Raw genomic sequence first — 25,139 nt, 5'->3', positions numbered from 1 at the left:
ACTTGGAACACAGAGCTCCTTTGATCAACAGAAAATACTGGAAGGGTTTGTTGGGCATTGACCTTGAGTTTTGGAGTTGCAGTTCATCTACCTCCAGAGAGCACTGGACTTAAACAATGATGGATCTGGACCAAACTTGGCGCAAATACTCAATATGCCCAAATGTGATCACTGTCTGGGGAAAATAGACCTTGACATTTGGGAGTTGTAATTGATGGGATTTATAGTTAACCTAAAATCAAAGAGCACACTGACCCCAGACCACAATGGACCAGCAACAAACTTGGCACACTACCTACGTGACCAACATTTAATACTGGTGGGGCTGGGGTGGCGGCGGTTGTTTTTGAATGAGTGCCCAGTGTGGTGTGCAAGCAGACCACAAAACTTTGACATTTTAATACAAAAGGCCAGCAACCATAAACCTCCCCATAGGAAATCTCATGTAGAATTGCTGCTGTTGCTTTCTAGAATCACCAACATTTTAAAATAACCATAATATTAGAAGTGTGCTGTGGGAAGGGGGTGGACTTAAAACAAGGAGAAAATGTGTCTCTCTGCCACGGATTGGAGTTGGGAAAGGGGTTATGTTTTTCATATTGGAAATTGCCCAAGCCTGGGGAACTGGTAATGTAGCAGGGTAGATATTTAGCATATTTGATCTATTTTTATATCTAAAAACCTTCAGAAATACATTGTTAGTGTTCAGTTAGTTAGCTGAAAGCAAAACATACAAATCAGAACTATAGAACTGAGACAGAAGTTGGGAATGGCTTAATCCTGAAGAGATGCTACCAGTCACTGTAAACATTGATTTAGATCCATCAAGTACCTTCTCTGATAGAAGGCAGCTTCCCATGCATTCTGTTTTGAACTGAGGTTAGTATATGGATGAGTGTGTATGTATGTGCATTCAACTCGTCTGTCAATTTATGATGACCCCATGAATTTTTAGGGTTTCCTTAGGCAAGCAATGCTCAGAAGTGGTTTTGCTAGTTACTTCCTTTGAAGTAAAGCCTTCAGCATCTGATTGGCAGTCTACTAATATGAATACTGCTGTATAAACACTAGTCATGGATAATACTTTTACATTCTTACACACAGCAAGGGCACTAACAGTGTAATGAAATACATTTACATTCTTATCACTCATTCAATTAATACATTGTACAATATTTTAAAAGCATAGATACTTGTAATGTATGATGGTTGGTAGAAGAAGCCAATCTCAGCTGCTGAAAGCTGATACTGGAACAGACTGATGTTAAGTTAGGGGCAGCTACCTTTTCAAATACAAAAGCCTCCTCCTTCCATACAGGGTTGATTGAGTTGGCATTTGGGGTCAGCTTGGTTCTGTATTTCCGTTTTGGGTCACCTGGTAATCCAAATAACTCCACTTCCACGTATGACCTCACACTACGTTCTGAGAGGAACTGGCCAGAAATGATCTAAGAATACACAAACACAAGAACAGCATAGGATTTAAGCCCTGTTTCAGTAATATCCATTTAGCCTCTGAGGGCCCGTCCAGACAGTACTTTTATCCCAGGAGCTTCCGCAGCAAACAGGAAGGTGGCCAGATGCCGTTCCCTGTAAATGAGGAAGCAATTGCTACAAAAGGCAAAAAACATGAGAAATATCACAGTTTTGAGCTGAATATGCGGATCTTCTCATGTCTGTATGTCCCTGCACTCTGAAATCACGGGACTTTTTAAATCAGGGTTTGTTCCCAGGTTTTAGATATTTGTTCCTGATTGGTCAGTTCCTAAAAAGAAGACAACACTTGAGTAAAAGGCAGAAACTTCATGAAACATGCGGAGGGCACATTTTCTCTGACCAGGACAAAGAACTTAACTTGGGAGCCTCTAAATCTCACAACAAAGCATGAAGTTTAAACAATGGAGACAGAAATCCCATGACCAATAGGTCTGTATGTGGACCTCTTCTGAAGTTGCGGGATTTTTGCCCCTGTTTAAATCCCATGATTTAGTGCTGAATCTCTTCCCTTTAGATCAACATGTTATTTGCAAACACTTCCAATTAGTTCATGGATATTTGCTTCATTTAACCTTTGTATGACTTTATGGCATGGCTGGGGAACAGGGAGCTCTCCCTGGTACTGAATGGCAATTTTCGCCATTTCTCACAGCAACTTTGTTGACTAGGAATAATGAGAGCACTGCCCCCTCTACTTCTGGAGGGCCACGTATTTCCCATTCCTGCTTTAGGGAATGCAGTTCAGAAAAAGCACATCCTTCAAAATGCGACTGACAGAATAACATGAGTGATTGCTTATACTGCTAGGGACATGCTGTAATGTGAGAAAGACGTGTTCTAGCTTTCCTTCATGTCCTAAACTACTATGTGCAAGTAGATTTATCTAGTATTAGGTCAGAAAAAGAAAGTTTTCATGAATAATTTTCCCCTCTGAAAAACCACATATGTGCACACTTGAATTTGCAGAGGGAAAGGACTTAAAAGGACTTCAACAATTGAACATAATGCAATGCAAGACCTACACTCTGAAGTGAACTAACTTATCCTTAATTACATCATTACAAAGCCAGAGCTGATTGGCTTTGTCACAGTGGCACTATTTCCATGATGAACGTCATCTTCTAAGTGACAAAAAGAGAGAACAGACAGTATCAGTTTCATTGAAAAATGTTACATTTATCATAAAATGTACACACAAATATCTTATAGTTTTTTATGTTGTACAACTTTTTGATGGTTTGCCTGAAAGTATATAAGATCAACTATCTGTTTCTTGTTTAGGTTATATTTGTGCCATCTCCCCCTTTTTTTTTATTGCTACCAACTGATTTAGCAAAGTGCTTTCTGATTTTTGTGTTTCTCATGTGATTCACGCACTACATTTAGACACTGAAAGAAATAACATTTCTCATCATTCTCTGGAGAGGACATTGAAGTTTTGTTCAGCTGTGAAGAGCCTGGGTACATCAAGCCTCAATAAATTGTACACGCGGTGGTGTTTGTATTTATACGACAGTCCTGGTGAAAGATCTTGAAGTCCCAATGCAACCTGGTGATGGTGACTCACCGTTATTGACAGAGTGCTTGCCACTACCACATCAATGCGGTCCACAGAGAAGGGATCAAATTGCTTATCAGGTCGACGCATGAAGTCATGTTTGAGGAGATAACCACTCTGTCCATTGTATTCAAAAAGAGCCATATTCTGCTGCATGGGGACATCTTTGGAGAGAACAGCCCAACAAAGAGAAGAAGTACACAAAGTTGGTGAAAATATATCTGCTTTCTATCTGCTTTCAGGAAGCAACTGGTCATTTTATCACCTAAACAATACACACCATTTAACCACTGGATCCCACTTTATCAGCTCCAAATGCTTTGTTTAATAGTAAATTTAGAAATAAAACTCACTGAAATCAATGGGATTTACTTCCAGGAAAATATGTAGGCTCAATCTAGCTGAATCATTGTGGTACTGGAGCCCCGGGTGGCACATTGGGTTAAATCCTTGTGCCAGCAGGACTGCTGCCCGACAGGTGAGTGGTTCAAATCCAGGGAGAGCGGGTTGAGCTCCCTCTGTGAGCTCCAGCTCCCTATGCGGGGACATGAGAGAAGCCTCCCACAAGGATGGTAAAAAAATATATCAAAAACCCAGGTGTCCCCTGGGCAACATCTTTGCAGACTGCCAATTCTCTCACACCAGAAGCCTTCCCTATACAAATGCTACTTTTGCAAAGGAAAAAAGGATAAGTTCCATTGTGTATGATAATGGCACGCAGGGCTATTTCAGGGAAAGAAGATGTGTGGACTGTACAATGATAAGAACCATTTAGGAAAAAGGCATATTTTGCCTTTTCCTAAATAGAAATATTAACATATTCATCATTAGCCAAGTATCCCTGAGATGTTTACAACTTTCTGGATAGAGATCATACATTAAGATAATGAAAAGCTAAAAATGACAGGGAAACTACGCCCTTCTGCTATTTTTTTGGCCAGGTTTTAAAAATATGCTTCTTTTTTTATGAATTTCCTTGTTCCATCCTTTTTTATTCTATTTATGCATTAAACTGCTTCCATTTCTATATGAAAAAATCAATTCCATTCCCTCAAGACCGGCAGCAGACTGAAGTACACCTTGCCTCAGATGCAACAAATACAAAAGCACCCGTACATTTCAGAAATGTACACAACTAAGCCTGTATTTGGAAAATGTCACAGACATTTTTAATCTCCAAATTAAAATAATTTCAAATGAACACTAATTCCTTGAGGAATGGAGGAAATGCAAAAAATACATACACATTTCTGTATAGTTTCACAACAGTCTGTGGCCCCCATCTATTTATTTATTTATTTATGACATTTGTATGCCGCCCTTCTCACCCCTAAGGGGACTCAGAGTGGCTTACAAGTAATATACAATGCAATAAATAAAATAAATGCAATCTCTTCTTTGCCCTTCTCTTTACTCTGGTCCCAGATTAGCAGTTGGTGTTGAGGGGAGGGGATCCCAATTGATGACATCTACACTGCTGTTTAACTCAGATTATCAAAGCAGATTATCCACATTAATTTGTACCGGATTATATGAGTCTACACTGCCATATAATCCAAGGCAAAGTAGATAATCTGGATTTTATCTGACAGTGTAGATAGAGCCTGACACAGAAGTGGGAGAGCTCCATTTGGCTTTATTAGTATTGTAATAACTATCTGGCAGTGTCATGGGCACCAACACAATAAAGGAAATTGCTGTAGGTACGGTGAATTGCCACCTCAGTACTAATAATTGCAGAGTCCCATGTCCCCCATAAGAAAAATACAGATGAATAGAAATCCCGGATTGTTGCATCTGCCTAATCTCCATTCCATAACAGGAGAGATTTGAGCGTAACCATCTCCAAATTACACTGTGGCCCTATTTATTTCTCAAAGTACTAAATGTTCTGTCCCTTTACTCTGTAACCTGTTTATGCTAGTTCTCTTGTCTTTCTCCTTTTCCACTTCATAATTCTTTTTAACATATTGGTTTTCTGAAATTCCTAATTCTGCTGCCTTCTGCTTTTCTATTTTCCCTGTAATTCTAGTCATAAGAAGGACTGATTCTCAGGTTCATAATATTCTCTTAATAGATCTTAAGTAGTCTTCTTTTTTTAAGCAACAGGGAATAAAAAAGTAGTATGCAACCTAAGTAAACACTGTAACAAGGAGCAACAATGGGCTACCTGTCATAGAGGAACAACTGATAGAGAAACATCATTATAATATATATATTGTATTGTCGAAGGCTTTCATGGCCGGAATCACTGGGTTGTTGAAGGTTTTTCCAGGCTATATGGCCATGTTCTGGAGGCAATTTTTCTCCTGACGTTTCGCCTGCATCTATGGCAAGCATCCTCAGAGGTAGTGAGGTCTGTTGGAAGTAGGAAAAATGGGTTTATATATCTGTGGAATGACCAGGGTGAGACAAAGCCCTTCCAAGCCATTGAATGCTAATCAAGGTGATCAGCTGAAACATTCACAGCTAGCCCCAGCAGACAAAAGTCCTTTGTCTCACCCTGGTCATTCCACTGATATATAAACCCATTTTTCCTACTTCCAACAGACCTCACTACCTCTGAGGATGCTTGCCATAGATGCAGGCGAAACGTCAGGAGAAAAATTGCCTCCAGAACATGGCCATATAGCCCGGAAAAACCTACAACAACCCAATATATATATTGGTGGGGGGGGGGGGGGGAGTATAAAAGAAGAAAGAGAAAGAAAAAGCCAAACAGCGACAGACAGGAAAGCAGCACTGGGAAATTTATGCAAAAGATGCATGTCTCAGAAAATTAATTATCGTATGTGAGCACAAATACAGGATGAGACTCAGAACTCACCTGTTGTCTGGAAGTTTAAAGCCACCATTTGGCAACCAACATTCCAGAACATCTGTGGCATGTAGTTAGAAGAGTCCATCCGGGTCCCCTTGGGATAAATCCGACTCATCTGCCTTTTGTTATAGCTGGATTATTTTTTTAAGTAGGAAACCAAGGGTCATCATAGGGCACATGCACTGGGAGCAGCTGATCAGTTTTGGGCGGAAATAGTTTCTACTGAAATTTCATTTGATGAGACTGATAGTTACATACATTAGGTGACATGGCCAATATTTCTGTATTGTTCCCATTTATTTAACTCTTGTGTTATGTAGTCAAAAATTTGTGCACTGTATATGAGACATTCGTAAGAAAATTCCATTTTTAAACTGCTCTTAAGGCATGCAAGGCACAATTAAGGTCACACATTTCTTTCTTTTGAACAAAATTTTTGCAGGTTTAGAAAACTATTAGTTTTTTTCCTTTTAAATAAGAGACAGAAGAGGGAAGAAACACATGCCTTTAGAGGATGCGGGATTTCACAGATACTATCACTAAGAAAGTTAGAAGTCAGCTGTTTTAACTATTTTTTTCTGTCTTTAATTCTATCGCTTTTTGAGGCAAAAGTATGATAGCTGGGACCCTATGCTGGTTGCGCAATGCAGGTCTGACTTAATGAGGGAAACATGTGCGTGAGACACTGCAGCAAGTGAGAGATGTAGCTATGTCAGAGTCGTGGGAACATTATTCACTAGAAAGAGGAAGAGGAAACATTTGTATCCTGCTTATCATCTTCATAAACTGTTGTTTATAATTTAACAGTAAATAACTTTAACATTACTTCACTTGCCTTAAGCACTATGCTTGGCTGTTTTTTGTCCCCCCCCCTTCTTGCCCCCCTTTCTGGTGAACTATCTTGCCACGACTCTGTCGCACCTGCATCTCTCACTCACTCAGCTGTCTCACGCATGTCTTCCCTCCATTAATTCTGACCCACGTTCCGCATAGGGTCCCAGCTATCATACTTTTGCCCTTTTTAATTATTAAATTTGAATTTCTATTTTTGATATATGTTATATTAGACTACAATAGTTTGTATTTAATGCAAGTAAATAGGGAGTTTTCAATGTTTTAATGTTATGTGTATTGTGTAGGTTTCTAGGAGATTTTGTGGGTGTAGGCGGGTGTGGGAGGGGGGTGGTAACTAGACCCTTATAGGTCCTTTTTAACTTGTGGAATTGTGCAATATAATAATTTTCTTCGGCCAGCACCTTAATCACTCTGACTTGGACACCACCTCAGCCCTGTTGACTTGTAAATGTCTTTTACTTTTAATTTTTTGAGTGTTTGCTATCATTAGATTGAGTAGTAAACATGTTCTAAATGTTTGATTTATATATTTAAATATCTAAGTTATTTTTGAGTTGTTCTATAAGTACACCTGATGTTGTTTATTTTATTGTTTATGATTTGATTTGTTTGTTATGTTATGCCAGCATTGGATGTTTGCCAATTTTCTGTTGTAAACCGCCCTGAGTCCCCTCGGGGAGATAGTACGGTATAGAAATAAAGTTTATTATTATTTATTATTATATGTAGATTTTACTTAATGGGGAGGGGTTCACAGTATTTCCCCCTAAAAGTACACATTTGAATTGTACATACATAGTTGATGTGAACTTCTACACATATTAGTAGGCATTTATCAAGTACTGTAAAAAAAGGATACTCCACAAATTGGATGGGAGACCTGGTCAGCAGTTCATAAGCTTTCATCTCCGTGAAGGAGGACACAACATAACTTCTGTTCTTCTCTGGAAAATGAAGCATTCTCAGTACTCATAATTCAATTCAACCTGCTTGTTGTGATGAATAAAACCTTATATAGCTCAGATATAGGCTGCCTTGCAAACTGTATTTCTTCATATGAACCTGCCCAAATACTGGGAAGAACATGAGGGCCCCTCTACACAGTACCTAAAACACAGGAGTTCCTTTAAAAAAGGGAGGGGTGGCTACATGGTGTTAGTGCTAAATGCGTGCTGATTTACTGCAATGGCTGAAAAACACAGGATAAAATGTTCCCCTTTTATCCCAGTTCCGGCCAAAAAAAAGTGCATATTCACATCACTGTAACCCTGTACTCACCAAAAACACGTGCTTTCCTGTCAGCCCACAAACACTGCATAAGGAAGCACGGAGGTACTCACAGAACATCAAATGAGCAAACATCTTTGTTGTGGGAAAACCACTATCAATCAATTGCTAACCACTGTTAACTAGTATACTATATTTTGTAACCTCATAAAAGCAAGACATTTGCAATTGCTTGAATCTGGTGGATGGTACACTGCATACCATGTCTGCAAAATGTTCCATAGTGCACGCCCTGGCCCCAGTCATGTCATTGTTCCTTTCTTCTTCAGAGCCTACACAGTTATCACTTCATCATCTATCTGTCCTCCTTTTGAAAGCTTGTAGTACTCAGATCTAATCATACAGGCGCAATACACCTGGAATAATGTGGCAGCCAATTTCCACTCCCAGAGGATTTCTAGAGTCATAGAATCATAGAATTGGAAGAGACCTCATGGGCCATCCAGTCCAACCCCCTGCCAAAAAGCAAGAAAATCGCATTCAAAGCACCCCCCAAAAATGGCCATCCAACCTCTGTTTAAAAGCCTCCATAGAAGGGACTTCCATCACATTTTGGGGTAGAGAGTTCCACTGCTGAACAGCTCTCACAGGAAGTTCTTCCTAATGATCAGGTGGAATCTCCTTTCCTGTAGTTTGAAGCCATTGCTTCATGTTCTAGTCTCCAAGGCAGCAGAAAACAAGCTTGCTCCCTCCTCCCTATGACTTCCCCTCACATATATATACATGGCTAGCATGTCTCCTCTCAGTCTTCTCTTCTGCAAGCTAAACATGTCCAGGTCTTTAAGCCGCTCCTCATAGGGCTTGTTCTCCAGACCCTTGATCATTTTAGTCACCCTCCTCTGGATACATTTCAGTTTGTCAACATCTCCCTTCAATTGGGGTGCCCAGAATTGGTCACAGTATTCCAGGTGTGGTCTAACCACGGCGGAATAGAGGGATAGCATGACTTCCCTGGAGCTAGACACTATATTCCTATTTATTTATCTGCATTGTTTCTGAAACTGGTGGAGCTTTATGGGTATGAACTGAAGGTAGAACTGATCCCACTAGTTTCAAGGAGGGGACAGAAACCTCAAAAGCCAACAAAATGAAGGCTCTGGATGTGCTAAACTTGGTTTCCACAGAAGAGTGGAATGGAATCAGCTGGTTTTGCACATGCCAAGTATCCTTGGAAGAATAATTTATTTGATAAAGGCTCATTTTTATCCTAATTTGCTGTGTTCCATCTACAGTCTATTGCATGAGTATTACTTGGATCAGACTAAATTATATTAAGTAATAATGTGGAATGATGAAAGCCTCTAACATTCTGTCTGCAGTGGATCCACTTGAGGCCAAAGCTTGGAAGAACAAGGTTTTGTGGCCTCATTCTGACTAATAACAAGGCTGACCCTAAATCACAGATGCAGCAAATTATTTAGTTCCACTCCCCAGCTGATGTTTCTTGGCTTTATTTTGTGCTTGCAAGCTACATTTTCCACCACACCCACTGTCAAAAGCATATGCGGTAAAATCCAGTCCCTAGGAGAGGGAGCAAGAAGATAACGGTGCTTCAAAATGCGGCACAGCATTTCTAAGGCTTACTTTATTCACTTCAAAACAATTCATTTAATGGGGTTTTTTAAATTTTAAAAATCCCCTTACGTGTTGAAATTTCAAAAGACTCAAATTTGATGGGCTGGATATAATTAACCAAGCTGGACATTTCTTCATAAGCTGTCACTTCCAGTCCTGCAGTACCCTAAGCAAAATCAAGAGAGGCAGATGAAAAGGCACCTCAGAGAAAGATACACAAAAATTGTTAAAAACATGCATTTACAGAGAGTAGCTGGGACCCTGCATAGCATGGGGTCCTCTGGACATATCTTCATATCCTCCCCCACCCACTGAGACTTTCAAGATGTCATGTTGTCCTTCAGCCGGCTACTGAGCATAGCTTTCTGCATTATTTCCTTGCCTCCCAATGGCTAGCTGGAGTGTAAGGGATGGACAGGGAGGGCATATAATAGCACTGGTAGATGAATGATGCACGATCTCCGTCATTATCTATCTGTCTGCATTGGTAGTGATTGTTGTTGTACTCCTCCTTTCCTTCTCCCTTTGCTTTTGTGTCTTTGGTGGAGCTGCTGCCTTCTGGGACCAGAATTGAGTTGTGGACTTTTCCTTGGCAATAACTGGAAAACCAAGACCAAGGCCAATAGCTCATTTCTACTTCTAGACGTCACCATGGACCTCTCCACAAATAAGGAAGCATCATTTCCTATCACCATTATGAAAGGGACTTATAGGGGAAAATAGAGGAAGTATGGGGTGAACATTGCATCATTTCCTATCACCATTTTGAGAGGGACTTATGCAGATGGAAGATCAATTTTACATTTTCTTCACACACTCTGTCTTGGTTGGGAGCAAAAATACCACCAAAATCATGCTCAGTATTATGAAATTGGTGAATTTTGGGAACTGGAAGATAGGCTTTCAGAGCAAAGAAAGTGAAGTCCAGGAGCCTCTGGTTTCACCCAAACTCTAAGGGAAATGGAATAATTTCACCTACTTTGGAATATGTGGGTTTGGTTTGCCATACTGAATAAGAGTCAATAGGACAGATTGAAAGAACTGGCACTGATGCTGTACAACCTTAAAGAGGAACGAGCATGATTTAAGAAACTGAGCATTGGAATATGACTTTGGAAACCAAGACTAGGTGATCTTGGACAAGACACACACTCTCAACCACAGAGAATGGTAAAGGCACTCTCTTCTGAACAAATCTTGCCGAAAACAGTGATAAATTTGCCTCAGGGTTGTGATAAGTTGGAAATGACTTGAAAGCATATAGTAACAACCACCTAAAAAATGCCTAATAGGTGAAAGAGATTACTACAATCTCGCAATGTCTAGGAATAGGAGAATATGTTTGGGGAAACTCTGGCACACAACCCTCTTTTGAGTCACAGAATTTGTGGAGATGGTCCTTTACGAAGACTTCCCTTAACAGATAGCTAGACACAAATGATTTGCTGTGATTTGTGATTGAGACCATGACGCATCAACCTTGGCCACCTGAGGACAGTTCCCATCTCATTGGGAAGCATCTCTTACAAATCTCACCCAAGTTAGACCCATATGTACATTCTGGTTTCATTTTTTCCTAACAGGTCAGTGATTTTAAAAGAGCAACAATCATACCTCATCAGACTGCAGTTTTTTAATTTCTTCTTCATCCAACTTTTCCATGTCTCCCTCTTCTTCAGGAATCTCTTCAGTCACCTCACCTGAATTGGCTTAACCAACCGGAACAGAAATCAGTATGATCGTGCAGGGTCTTATGAAGATCTACTGCAACAACTTTCTTGAGATCAGAAATTCCTTCGGATGGAACATTCCACCTTCTCCCATCTACAATGGGACACTGAAGGGGGCCTTCTCAGTGACTGCTCCCAGGCTCTGGAATTATATCCAGAGCACTTATACTTTTCTTTTTATCTTTTCTTAGGCAAGTCAAGATTCTCTTGTTATTGCAGGCCTTTGGGGAATAATTTGCTCATAGGGGAAAGGTGTTTCAAAAAGTCCTACATCGTCTATATAGCTTGTGGTGTGTGCGATATATAATTGTTTTTAATTTTGTTGAGAGCTTAATTACAGTGCATCTTTATTTTAGGTGCCTTCTACACTCCCTTATAGTACAAATTATCAAATCAGATAATCCAGATTATCTGCTTTGAGCTGGATTATATGAGTCTACACTGCCATATAATCTAGTTCAAAGCAAATAACCTAGATTTTCTATGGCAGTGTAGAAGGGGGCTAAGTTTTTGTATGACACATTGAGTCCTAAGATTGCAGAAAAGGTAGAATATAAACAAACAACAAACCAACACTAAGTGCATGCCTCAATTTATCATTTGCATGTGTGAATACACCTAAAAACAAATGTATTTCAGTCTTTTTTCAGGCTATGAATACAGTATTTGCTTTTTTGCCATCAGATATAGAAATGAATGCTGAGTGCTTTTTTAGCTCTTTTAGCTCACCTCAAGATGTATGTGGACAGTGTCTTTACATAATTTAGTCACTAGGAGGCATTGATCTCACTTCTAAATGCCAGTAGCATCCCGTAGCTATTCTGCCATTGTTTAAGGGGAAGGCAGGCAACTCATAACCCCCTAGATGCTGTTAAACTGCAAGTCCCATCAGTCCTAACCAGCAGCACCAATGGTAAGGGATGTTCAAAATTTGGAGGACCAAAAGCTGCTTTCACAAGTGACATAAGAACATTCTTAATACGTCATCAAAGCCTCTCACAGCAAGTTATTCACAGATGACCTTGGTCTTATTTATGCCATCTCCTTCAAATTATTGTTTCCCTGGGGATGAGAATCTTTTGATGTTGGATTGATGTTGATGCCACTTTGAGTCTCCTTGTGGAGAGAAAAAGCAGGGTGTAAATAAACATCATCATCATCATCATCATCATCACCCATCAGCTCCTCATCAGCGTAGACTGGTAAGGACTTCTGGAAGTTGCAGTCCAACACCATCTAGAGGTGGTTCTCAGTCCCCAAAGCCCTCTTTTGCTTTTCGTTTCCCCCACTTTCAAATAAAAGAGGAAGCAGAAAATAAGCATCAGCCTCAGTACAGTTTCAGTAGAGATAAATATGTTAGAATCCCATCAGACCACGATAAGGAGGATGGATGAGGCGAGTATGCTTACAGCAATATTATCCAAACGAAAAGATGAATAGGCAATAGATTTCTTAGGCGAGAACTATAAAACATCCTCCCGATTCTACAGTAGTTCATTTTTTACTTCTGTCAAAGAAAGTTCTCAGAATTGATTGCAAGCTAATTGGAATTTTCATCAAAGGCAAAGGCCATGGGCTTAAGGAATTACAACTCCCATCACCCCCACCAAGCCCAGCCAAAGTTGAAGCATGATAGGAATAACAGGTAGAGGGCCAGGAACTCCCCTTCCTTCTGCTTCACAATGTGGTACCTGTGCCATCTTGCTCTATTGGAGCAGGCTGATTTGTCACTTCATCCTCTGGATCCTTCCCTTTCTTCAATGTGTCCTGATTATCCCCAGGTATAAACTGGTTCTTCTTGTTCTTGATCAGGATTTTCCCCATTAGATCCTGGGGGCTTGGCAGGGGAATGCCTGGTTTTAACTGTCCCCCAAAAAGAAAATAAATGGATGTTGGAGAGTTTTACTGCTCTTATGTAACTCCTCACATCAGACACATCTTAGACCGCCAAGACAACAGCACCTACAACCTACTGTTAGTTTGCACAGTGACTTTGTCCGTGCAGCAATTCAAGGGACTTGTTCACTTACAGGAAATTTTTCCAACGGTTCTGTCAGTAGCATGTCTCCAAATATGTTTCTGCAGTACTCAGCCATTTTAGCCTGCTGTTTAGGCCTTTAGGGAAATAAAGGAAGAAGTGGCAGAAAAGGGGAGCGTGAATATTAGCAGAAAAGACAGGCAACATCTTTATTCCATACTCCAAAGTCCCTGTCTGTCTCTTAACCCTTTCTTAACAGAGTTGGTATACATCCAAATTAAAATTTTGGTATAAAAATTTGGTAAAATGTTGGTATAATTCTGCCTCCATACATTTGTGTAACAATCTAACAATATACATTCAATTATTAGAGTTAAAACAAGGTGCTGTTTCTTCTAGTTAATTTCAAAACATTAATTTGAACTAAATATTCTCACCAGGCTCACAGCAAGCATAATTTCATTTCACTGGTAGGAATGCATTGAATTGGGATAAGCAGGAATGGCTGGTGGGTTCCAGTCAGTAAAGTGAAGAATCTGCTTTGAGCTCCCATCAGAACTATAAAGAAACTATTGAAACACCTGAAACTATTGGCAGCATAGAGATCCAATACCTTTTGTAGTTCCAAAGTAATATGTATTGAATCCTAGGTTACATTTACTGTCTATGGAATACTTTAAGGGTAAAGGTTTCCCCTTGACATTAAGTCTAGTTGTGTCCGACTCTGAGGGGTGATGCTCATCCCAAGTTCTAAGTCAAAGAGCAGGCATTGTTCATAGATGCCTCCAAGGTCATGGGGCCTGCATTACTGCATGGCATGCCATTACCTTCCTACCGAAGTGGTTCCTATTGATCTACTCACATTTGCATGTTTTTGAACTGCTAGGCTGGCAGGAGCTGGGGTTAACAATGGGAGTTCATCCCGCTCCCTGGATTTGAACCGCTGACCTTTTGGTCAGCAATTTCAGCAGCTCAGTGCTTTAGCCCGCTGTGCCACTGGGGGTTCCATGGGATAGTTTAGCCAGCATTAATTGTAGACTGGCCAGAATCCATGCAGTACTGCCGGCCTTCCACAGTTGTGAGTTTAACTTTTGCTGATTCGATTATTTATGTGGTTTATTCTTTCTAGGAATTCCCAGGTGCTCCAATGTAACTCTCTGGTTAAATTTCTTAGCAGTTTTTCCACTATTGCAGAGATCTTGTACCCCTCTCATACTAGTGAATGGGAAAAGCTGACTGCAGTCACTCTCAATTTTGGGGTTCACTTTCTCCATTGCAAATCTTAAATATCTGCCTCAAGAAGGCTGGTAATAGGACCCCATTAAGGCATGACCCTATCTTGACTGAATGCATTTCTAAGTCTACTGATGCACACTCAAACTCAGTCTGTTCCCTGTCAAAATACTTAATGCTTACGAATCCACATGGTTCTCAAATGACAGGATCACTGGATAGGGAGATGTTTTGAAAGCACTTTCTGCAATAGCCTCAATTGCATCCTGAAAGTGGGGAGAAAAGAAAGCACTTTGGTAAATTCAGTGCCAAGAAACATCTTGTTATTGGATGTTAAACTAATTTCAAAATCTGTATTTCCCATTGCTGTGGGAAATCCATTGTGATATAGGTTTTCACATGTAACATGTCCACTTCCAATCTTCTGTGTCAACTATCCAGAGAAGTCTGAGTATGACTAATATGAGGGATTTCTGTTTCTCCATATTTACATTTTGTTAACACCTGAAGGGATCTTTTATTCTCCTAAAAGCACTGAATATATGGGTTGCTGTGAGTTTTCTGGACTGTATGCCCATGTTCCAGAAGCATTATCTCCTGACATTTCACCCACATCTATAGCAGGCATCCTCAGAGGTTGCGAGGTTTGCTGGAAACTAGGTAAGTGAGATTTATATATCTGTGAAATGTCCAAGGTGGGAGAAAGAACTCTTGTCTACTCGAGGCACATGTGAACGTTGCAATTGGGCACCTTGATTACCATTAAATGGCCTTGCAGCTTCAATGCCTGGCTTTCAAGGTGGCCAATTGCAACATTCACACCTGCTTCAAGCAGCCAAGAGTTCTTTCTCCCACCCTGGACATTCCACAGACATATAAACCCCACTTCCCTAGTTTCCAACAGACGTCACCTCTGAGGATGTCTGCCATAGATATGGGCGAAATGTCAAACGAGAAAGTCTGTGGAACATGGCCACACAGCCTGAAAAACTCACAGCAACCCAGTTATTCTGTCTATGAAAGCCTTCAACAATATACTGAATATATGCTCTGCAGAAAAATGTGACCAATCACAGCCCAACCATATATCAATTAATTCATACTTTATGTTTGGTATATTGACATTTAAATGCTTCAAGTGTGAACCATAAAGACCAACATTGGAGATTAGAACTGCCCCTTCCCTCCTGACCTTTAGAAGGTTGGTGAAAACCTAGCTTTGGAATCTGGCATTTGATGAGTGAGTCAATGGCTTTTGACCACATGGGCGGATGGGGATGAATAGGGACTTTTATGCTAACAACTGTACTTTATATAATTATATGATAGTACTTTAATGTGTTTATATTAATGTATTATTGATGTGGTGTTTTTAAATTATTGTGTATGAACCCCTTGTTGTAAACCAGCCTGAGTCCTTCATTGGAAGTGAGAAGACCGGTATATAAAAATTCTAAATAAATAAATATACCAAGAGCAACATTTTGGGACATACATGTGTCAACTGTCCTGATTTGGCAGGGACAGTCCAGATTAATCCTCTTTCCTCCCACTTTTTAAGCTGAGTTTCAATCAATTTCTCTTTCTCCCACTTTCTCTCTTTGTACTTAATCGACTTCTACTGTTATCAACGGAGTTCAATGTGCAGAAATGGTTTGTAGTGTACTCAACTCAGCACTCATAAGAGGAAAGGCAGGGTACAATCTTTCCCTTCCCTCTGGACTCTGCCAAAAGCTATCTGCTGCAGTCTCTTCTAGTTTGCATCTTGACCATACTCTGATGTTGTTTGGCTATTACTGTTTTCAGCTGTTGGCAGGTTATGCAAGAGACAGCATGGTGTCGTGGTCTGAAAGTTGGACTATGATTCTGGAGGCCAGGGTTTGAATATCAGCCATGGAAACTGGTAGACCTTAGGCAAATCACATTTCTAATATTAACGAAGCAAATACAATATATTTTCTTGTGGCTTTAGAGCAGTGGTGACCAACCTGTGGTCTGTAAGAACTAAAATATGGTCCATGGCCTCACTGTTACTACATAGTCTTACCAAACCCTCTTATAGTGCTGAGGCTTATTAAATATGGTTTTCTGTGGGCAAGCAGATGGCGACTACTGGATGATATATGTTCTGTATCAGAAACTAGAACTGATGTGGTCTATCCAATGCAATTTTCTGAATCAGAAACCCAAACAATTAAATCGAATCTAAAGTTGACCAAAAACTGATTCATAACCTTTTTGGTACTACTGTGGGAGAGTGGTCCCTGGCCAAAAAAAGGTTGGGAACCACTGCTTTAGAGATTTATTTTGAAATAATACTTTTGCAAGCCTGCTATTCCGCCACGTGTAACTTTCTTTCTTTTTCCCCTCAGCACTTGTAATTGACAGGCTAGGGTGATTACATTGCCTCTCTCTACAGTTATAATCCTTTTCTTTCTCTTGCTTCATTTATCCTATGGAACCATGCAAGTGTGCAGCCTAGTTTTGTACAACAGCACATAAGTCTCTCCTCACGAAAACTGAGTCTTGATATGCTGTTCCGGTGAAGCCAGTGGAACTTTACCAGGGATTAACATGGTTTAGGCCTTCATATTATTTCCCACATCTCTTTCTAATTGAGCAGGCAGATAATAACCATAGGAGGCTCCTACTGTGTCTCTGTGCTTGATCTGCATTTCAAAAGAGCCACCGTGGAAAGAATTGCCTCCTCCTCCACCCACTGGTCCTTTGGCAGGAGGGGAGGATCCATACATTATATAAGCTCCAGTGAACAGTGCATGCTGTGCTAATGGCTCGTAGTTCTTTTGTGAGGTTCACTGTTGTGGTGCACAGCAATCTTGCCCTGCAATCAGAACTCCAGTACCCTAGCCTTTATCTGCTCTGCAAATTGTATGGTGCTGCATAAGGGTGTGATGTCACATGATCCAGAAACGTTTAAATATGACAAACAATGCTAAATACTAAAATAATGAAAGAGAAGAAAAGCTTGGGGTGGGAGGAGTAGTTTGTTCTTATTCATACCACACTGCTGAAATTATGCTGATTGCAAGCTTACTGAAAATGAAGAATCACATCAACCAAAAAGCAGCCAAAGGGGGCACTAATTTACACATGATAATAACACATGTATAGATCTCTGTGAGGAACTATGGTGGGTCTGGAGATCAATATTTTGCCCCAGGGCTCTCTGGGAAACCACAAAGACTCTCCAAGTGGAATAGGTAAAGTTGCTCAGTCGTTCATCTCTGGCATTGGAAACTGAACATTTTTTAAAAAAAAAAAGATATTAAAAAGTGTGGGAGACATTCAATGATTGGCGAAGGCTAAGCCATTCAATGCTAATCAAGGTGGCCAATTGCAACATTCACACATGCCTCAAACAGACAAGAGTTCTTTCTTTCACCCTGGACATTCTACAGATATATAAATCTCACTTGCCTAGTTTCCAACAGACCTCACAACCTCTGAGGATGCCTGCTATCCATGTGGGGGAAATGTCAAGAGAGAATGCTTCTTTACAGCCCGGAAAACTCACAACAACCCAGTGTGGAAGACTCTTGCAACTTAGGTGTCTTTCACGCTACATAAATTATAACACTTTAAAATGACTAACTGCCACATCATTAGATACTTCCAAATCAACCAAAATGAGTTGGTCAGAAGAATGTAGCTGAACTTGCATGGGGAAAAAATTTAAGCAATATTAGATAATGGTGAGGCACAAATCAATCAAAATGATGCCATTTAGAAGAGCCCTCTGTCAGAGACATTTCTGAATTGTTGGTGTTTATTTGTTCAGTTGCTTCCGACTCTTCATGACATCATGGACCAGCTCTTTCCAGAGCTCCCTGTTGACCTCGGCCACAGCCACCCCAGCTCCTTCAAAGTCAAGCCAGTCACTTCAAGGATACCATCAATCCATCTCTTGCCACTGGTCCATTTGAATTGGATGGAAACTATTCAATTTCCTCCAGCCTTTTTCATTCAAAAGTGTATGTCTCTTATGCATTTTACGCTGTTCCCACCGAGTCTTCATTTTTAGGGTAATATTACATATTTACTATTTGGATACAGGACTTTCCATTTGTGTTCTGAAATTCACAAGACACACTTGAAAAGGTATTAGAAAGTAAAACAAAAATGGAAATGAACAAATTAACAAACAATAAAAAACCTCCCGAGAAAGTCCTGTACCTTGAAGAATATTTCAGTTGTCATGGTGAATCCATGGGTGATGATGGGCTCCTCGTCTGGAGGGCGGCCCTTCCAGCAATCCAGTTCCACACAGCGGCAACCTGCCAAGAGAGTCTGGCGATACATTTCAGGAGATGAAATTCCCGAAAACTGGCCAGCTTAAACAAAAATAGAATAAAAAGAAAATCTGTTGTATCTGCATCCATATTTTCTCTATGCCTGTTGGGCATGAGAATGGAAACTGACATCTGGGTACAAAAATATTTTAAATATAGAAGAACATAGGAAATCACTTTAAATCTGGTGAGACAACTGGTACAACTAACCCATTGTTTTCTACTCTGACTGGCAGTGACTCTTCGGAATCTGATGTATTTCTCATAGTTTGTCACTTGAGCATTTTTAACTAGGGCAGAACAGGAGAGACTGTTGGGATGCTAAGTACACATTCTGCCACAAAATGGTTGCCTCTCTCCTTTTCCATTCATACATGATCCTATTAACACTGCTTTCATACAGACAGGAAAACACTACTTTCATACAGAGGAAGATTGATGTTTCAGATCTCAACCCAATTCTCTACAAAATATGCAAAAACAATTGCCAATTGGAACATAACCCAAAATGCTACAGTATTTAATTATTGGTGTTGTTAAAATGTTGGGACTCAACAGATCTGGAAACTAGTCTCTTCCAAGCTACAACACTCGCTGACAGGAGTGTTTTCTGGGTAATTTAGGGAAGAAGTGATCCACTTCATTTATTTGGTGAAGGGTGTGAGATAAATGCAAGAAGTAAATAATAACAGAAATGATTTCACTAGAGTACCGAGGTAATTACTATAGCATTGTTGCACTCTAGCACTGAAACACTCCACCAGCACTGCACCGAAGTACAGTAATTCTAAAAATGTTTATTAAAGAATGCAGATAAAAAGGGGAAAATGGCTATTCCAAAAGGATAAGTAGAATGGAAAATACAAAATAGCAATAATCCAAAAATGACAAGGAGCATGTAGTCAAGGAAACCAAAATCCACAGCAGTATTCTAAGCATAAATCTATGAACATGAGAACAGGTAAACTCTCCAAGGAAACACGGGCAAACACAGGAAACTTGAGAATACTTGGACAAGAAGAACAAACTTCTATAGCAATATTGTTTCCTCTGAGGGGCCTGAAACCAAAACACTTAATTTAAGCCTTTTAAGACACCTATGTGATCATGCCTGATACATCTGGACTTACAGGGTCTTATCTCGGATCTGCTGGGAATATCTAGTTTGACTGTTTTCCACTTCTTGCATTCTCATGTCTAATCTAGTCTCCCTAGAAACCTCCCCATCTGCCCAAGGCGTTTCCCCTGGGAAGTGGAACTTTCACTTTCCACAAATGAACACAGGAATCCAAAACATCAGCCTCATCTGCCTGCAATTCTCTCCGATCTCTCACAGTCTCCTCATTTTGAACCCCTTCATCCCCCTCATCCTCTGAACCTTCAGAAAATCCTCTGACGCTTTCTGAACTACAACAAGCACACCTGACCATTTTTGGTCACTACCAAAAAGTCTCCTGACTCAGGTACTGGTAGGGTTATAAACAGAAAAACCCAAGATGGATTGCCAGTGAAATAATTGCCCATTATTTTCCTATTTATAACTGTTTATTAGATTTATATCTAACTCTTCCTCACTGCAACTTGGGCAACCTTTCTGTACATATAGTAAGTAGGACTTCAGCCTACATCAGATATAGGCAAATGGCTGGATTTCAGCTCCAACACCCTGACCCAGCAGAGACAATGCTAAGAAGTGCCCAGCAGTATCCAGAAGAATAAAATTTGCCCTTCCTTGGCCTATGTCAAAATACATTTCTCAAACGATAACTTAACATTCCTACCATTACATAATATAAATGTATCATAAAATATAATAATACCAACAACACAAACAAACAGCCAAAGGAATCAGTCCCATACTTATTTCTGTATCATGTTCAGTTCCAATACAAGGAGCCCCACTGATCTTTCTTTCAAGTTAGCATTGATGGGAAAGGAACATTGGCCCAATAGTGAAATATGGGCATATTTTTGTAGGGAGACACACCTGTCAGATAGGTGTTGTGGGATGAGTTGATAAAGTAGTGAGAGAGTGGCTGATTCATATCCTGGTACAGCAACAGTTTATCCTGGGATATAATACTGTTTTCAGGACCACACAGGAACCACACCATTCCCTCAGGAGATAATTGTCCTGTAAAATAAAACAATATTATTGCTGGACAAGAGCCTGAAGACAATTTCTTTGGATGTTCTTTTATAGTATGCTATTGACTCCTGGAACTAGATGTTGCAGATGTTGCTACATTTAAAGATCCAAGAGACAGAATTAAATGTAGTTAGGTTCTGCAGGAAATGCAGAATTGTTCTCTGGGCCTTCCATTATTCTTCCACTATTGAAGGCCAAGGCAACAAGTGGAAAGTGTGATGTTCCTCTGCATGATGGGAAAGACTCATTTGGATGGGAAAGGACTCACCTCTCTGAACATTCATCCCACTGGGCTCATATTTCTCTATGAGACGCTGTACTTGCTCTGGCTTTGCAGGCGGGAAAAGCACATCATTTAGGTGAGAATCACGTTGCTTTTTGTTGATAAATTGGGTCAAGTGATCCTTCGTCATGTATGGTTTGGCTTTTGAATGGCTGAGGAGATACAATGGAAGGAGGAGGAATAGAAAAGATGAAAATTCTTGGAAAGTTCCTGAATGACCAAAGTTTTGATAGTGGAGGGCTATATCCTATAAATTCCTATTTATGTAAATTAGGTTAAATCAGCATAAAATTAATATGTCATTATTTGTAACAGAAAATTAAGCATATTTTGAGGCTCAAGGTCAGCACGGTATAATTAATGCAGTTTGACACCATTTTACCTGATATGGCATAGTGCTATGAGATCATGAATGCTGTAGTTTTATGAAGGCTTTAGCTTTCTCTACCAAAGAGAGCTGGTGCTCCACTCAATTACAAATCCCAAGATTTCATAGCATTGTGCCAAGGCAGTCAGAGTGGTGTCAAACTGTATTAATTATAGATACACCCTCAATATGTGTGATTTAAGAGATTAGATCTCAATTTAACCATGCTGTGCATGTACAGACACTGGGCCAGTCATCTCATATCAGTCTAATCATCTATCATCTATCAATTTTTTTTACTGTTTTTTTTTATCAATAGCATGGAATTGTTGCCAACACTGTGAACCACCCTGAGTCCTCTTCGGGGTTGAGAAGGGCAGTATATAAATACTGCAAAATAAATAAGTAAATAAATAAAAATAATTGACTTTACAAATTGGTAAATTACGACCATAAGCATAAATGGGGTTTGAAAGTGGAGATGAGATTATGCACTTCCTGAATTGGGGTCTTTTGTGGTTTCTGGGGTGTATGGCCATATTCTAGCAGCATTTCTCCTAACTTTTGCCTCCATCTGTAGCTGGCATCTTCTGAAGATCCTCTGAAAATGCCAGCCACAGATGCAGGTGAAATGTCAAAAGAAAATTCTGCTAGAGGACGACCATAATACAGCCTGGAAACCACCCAAAACCCCAGTGATTCGGGACATGAAAGCTTCTGACAATACATTTCCTGAGTTCCTTGAAGGAAGGACAAAATTAAAATGTGAGAACTTTCCACATTTAGGTTCATGCTAAAAGGTAAAGGTAAAGGTTTCCTCTTGACATTAGGTCTAGTTGAGTCTGACTCTGGAGGGTGGGGCTCATCTCCATTTCTAAGCTGAAGAGCTGGCGTTGTTCATAGATGCCTCCAAGGTCAGGTGACCAGCATAACTGCATGGAGCACCATTATCTTCCTGCAGAAGTGGTACCCATTGATCTAATCACCTTTGCATGTTTTTGAACTGCTATGCTTGCAGAATCTGGGGCTAACTACAGAAGCTCACCCTGTCCCACAGATTCCAACTGCTGACAGATGTCAAATAATAGTGACATGAGAAACATAATGTGAGCTTTTCCTTCGAAGGTTTTGCATTCTATAACTAGACCTTTTACTAAAAGGAGAATTCTAGATTGAAGCTGCCGTTGTAAAGATGAAGATGCCATATTTATTGTAAAAGCTAGGTTCTAGTTCAACCCATGTACACTTAATACTGGATTGGGAAGTTGCTGCTGTTTTCGTTCACATTGTTTCCAAATTATGGTAACCATAAAGCAAGCCTTTAACAGGGCTTTCTTTGAAAGATATGTTCAGAGTGGCTTGGCCTTTGCCTTCATCTGAGGCTGAGAGAATGTAACTTTCCCAAGGTCACCCAGTGGGTTTTCATGGCCAAGAGGGGATTTAAACCTAGGTCTCCAGTCATAGGCCAACATTTAAACCATTACACTGTGTTCTGTGCTGGATTGTGTTCAAAGCTAATTAATTAAGGCATGGGTGGCAAGGCATGGGGAGAATGTTTCCACACATTGCCACTTAATATGTATTGCTGGGCAATCAGATTCATGCTGGATTTCTACAGTGTGTGACTACACAATTCCAAAGCGAAGAAGTTGTTATGAAACCAATGTATCAGTGAGCGTAAGGTGTGCCAGAATAAAATAAGGTATAAATTTTTTACAAGAATCCCCTTTTATCTCACAGTCTCTTTTTGCCTATGTAATGACTCCCTCATTCCCAAAAGAAAAAAGGAAGCTTACTGGGAAGTAAATATTTCATCGATTTCTGGCCGAGGACACAAGTTCATCAAGAATGTTTTGTACACTGCCTCGGGGAAGTCTTCTGGATTGATGCCTTCATTCTGGGAAAAAAGGGCAATTTATGATGAGCATGTGAAAAAGGATAATAGACTTTGAATTAGTGCAGTTTGAAACCACTTTGACTACACTGGCTTAACATTTTGGAATCACCGTGGTTGCGTCTTACAAGGTCCTTAGCATTCTCTGCCAAAGAGTAGCCTCACCAAATTACACTCTCATGATTCCATTGCATCGTGTTATGATAGTTTTGAAAGTGGTGTCAAACTGCCTTCATTCTACAGTGTAGATGGATCCTGGGATTAGTTGAGCTATGGGCCTATCAATTTGATTTCCATCAACTGTGTTGGTACTATGTTGTTGAAGGATAATTAAATTCTGCCTCCTATCTGTTGTGTACCTTTAATAGTGGAAGAGGAGATTTCAAGAGCTATTGCTTGTAATGTAATGGGGTAATTGTGGAGTTCTGTGATATGGAAAAACATTGCTGAATTGGAAAAGCAACTTTTTTGGACTATCTTCCTTAGTGCACATGCTGGCTAGTGAATTCTGTGAATTATAGTCCATGCCACACTCTGGAATGTTGATCAGCTTTTATCAACGTGCAATTTATTTATTTATTTACGGTATTTATACCCCACCCTTCTCACCCCAACGGGGATTCAGAGCGGTTTACAGAACAAACATACGGCAAACATTCAATGCCCATTATATAATTAACAAGGACAGAGAACACAAACAGAGCTCAAGGTAGCTTTTCCCATCTTATTTCCGGCATTTTGGAGGCTGTGCTCGACTCAAACCACAGGGGGTGCTGTCACTCAGTCTTCCATGCTAAGGAGTTTTCCTCCAATCGATATCCTTTAAGGGCATCTTTATTATTTCTCCACTAAAAGCAGTACCCATTTTATCTACTCACATTTCTGTTTTTGACCTACTAGGTAGGCAGGTTAGCTGGAGCTATCGGCAGGTGCTCACCCCAATCTTTTGATCGGCAGGTTTTTTCTTCAGCACAATGTTTTAGGCTGCTGTGCTAAGCCCGGTATTGTTTAGAAAATGTTATAGTTTCAACAATAATTTGTTCAAGGATGAAATCTGGACTATATAGCTGAGAGGCTACTTACCTTTCCTTTTGGAAGGTGACAAGCAGTTAATGCTTCCTCTACTCTTTTTCGGTCTGCAGGAAACATTTGAAAAATACTGGGAAAGAAAGAAGACAACTGGTAATAGGCAGAACTATTAGAAACACTTCTTAATAGACTGTTGTTGTAAATATGGATTAAAAGTGAGACTTACTTTCTGACAGGAATTTTCCCCTCAGTGTTCAGCTGCATCTTCAGCTTCACTAGTCTGCAGAAAATATCAGAACAGACAAAGCCTTCATTGGCCTTGCAACTCACAAAGGTAAGAAGAAAGAAGGGAATGAGAGAAAAGTGGCAGAAGGTGGGAATTACGAAATTGCTATTGAGATCTATTGGTTACTGTTCAGAGCTCAGAGAGAGCTATTTTTGAAAAGCTATCAATGAATTATTAGTGTTGTTAGACTACAAGCTGAATTTAAATTCAAAAGCTGCTTGAGGAAATTGTCAAATTCCACAGAGTCATGGCATTTGCAATCATTGGAAACCATGAATGGAAATTGG

At 40.0% G+C, this 25,139-nt stretch overlaps 1 protein-coding gene across 1 annotated transcript in view; it reads right to left on the bottom strand.

The window, feature by feature from the left end:
- Positions 1 to 25,139, bottom strand: part of PLCB2 (phospholipase C beta 2) — a 69,604-nt gene that overhangs the window by 20,357 nt on the left and 24,108 nt on the right. The window contains exons 6-20 of the mRNA XM_060760285.2: positions 24,793 to 24,846; positions 24,621 to 24,696; positions 23,440 to 23,540; positions 21,262 to 21,428; positions 20,832 to 20,978; positions 18,729 to 18,886; positions 14,718 to 14,800; positions 13,354 to 13,438; positions 13,015 to 13,186; positions 11,208 to 11,302; positions 9,663 to 9,759; positions 7,591 to 7,675; positions 5,883 to 6,007; positions 3,065 to 3,219; positions 1,284 to 1,448 (exon numbers count right to left, since the gene is read on the bottom strand). Coding sequence (XP_060616268.2) covers positions 1,284 to 1,448; positions 3,065 to 3,219; positions 5,883 to 6,007; positions 7,591 to 7,675; positions 9,663 to 9,759; positions 11,208 to 11,302; positions 13,015 to 13,186; positions 13,354 to 13,438; positions 14,718 to 14,800; positions 18,729 to 18,886; positions 20,832 to 20,978; positions 21,262 to 21,428; positions 23,440 to 23,540; positions 24,621 to 24,696; positions 24,793 to 24,846 — 1,765 coding nt within the window. The remainder of the gene's footprint in view (positions 1 to 1,283; positions 1,449 to 3,064; positions 3,220 to 5,882; positions 6,008 to 7,590; positions 7,676 to 9,662; positions 9,760 to 11,207; positions 11,303 to 13,014; positions 13,187 to 13,353; positions 13,439 to 14,717; positions 14,801 to 18,728; positions 18,887 to 20,831; positions 20,979 to 21,261; positions 21,429 to 23,439; positions 23,541 to 24,620; positions 24,697 to 24,792; positions 24,847 to 25,139) is intronic.

This window comes from Anolis sagrei, chromosome 1 (genome assembly GCF_037176765.1).
Source record: "Anolis sagrei isolate rAnoSag1 chromosome 1, rAnoSag1.mat, whole genome shotgun sequence".
Lineage (NCBI taxonomy): Eukaryota > Metazoa > Chordata > Lepidosauria > Squamata > Dactyloidae > Anolis > Anolis sagrei.
The sequence above is the reverse complement of the archived record's forward strand: the minus strand, read 5'-3'. Positions and strand labels throughout refer to the sequence as shown.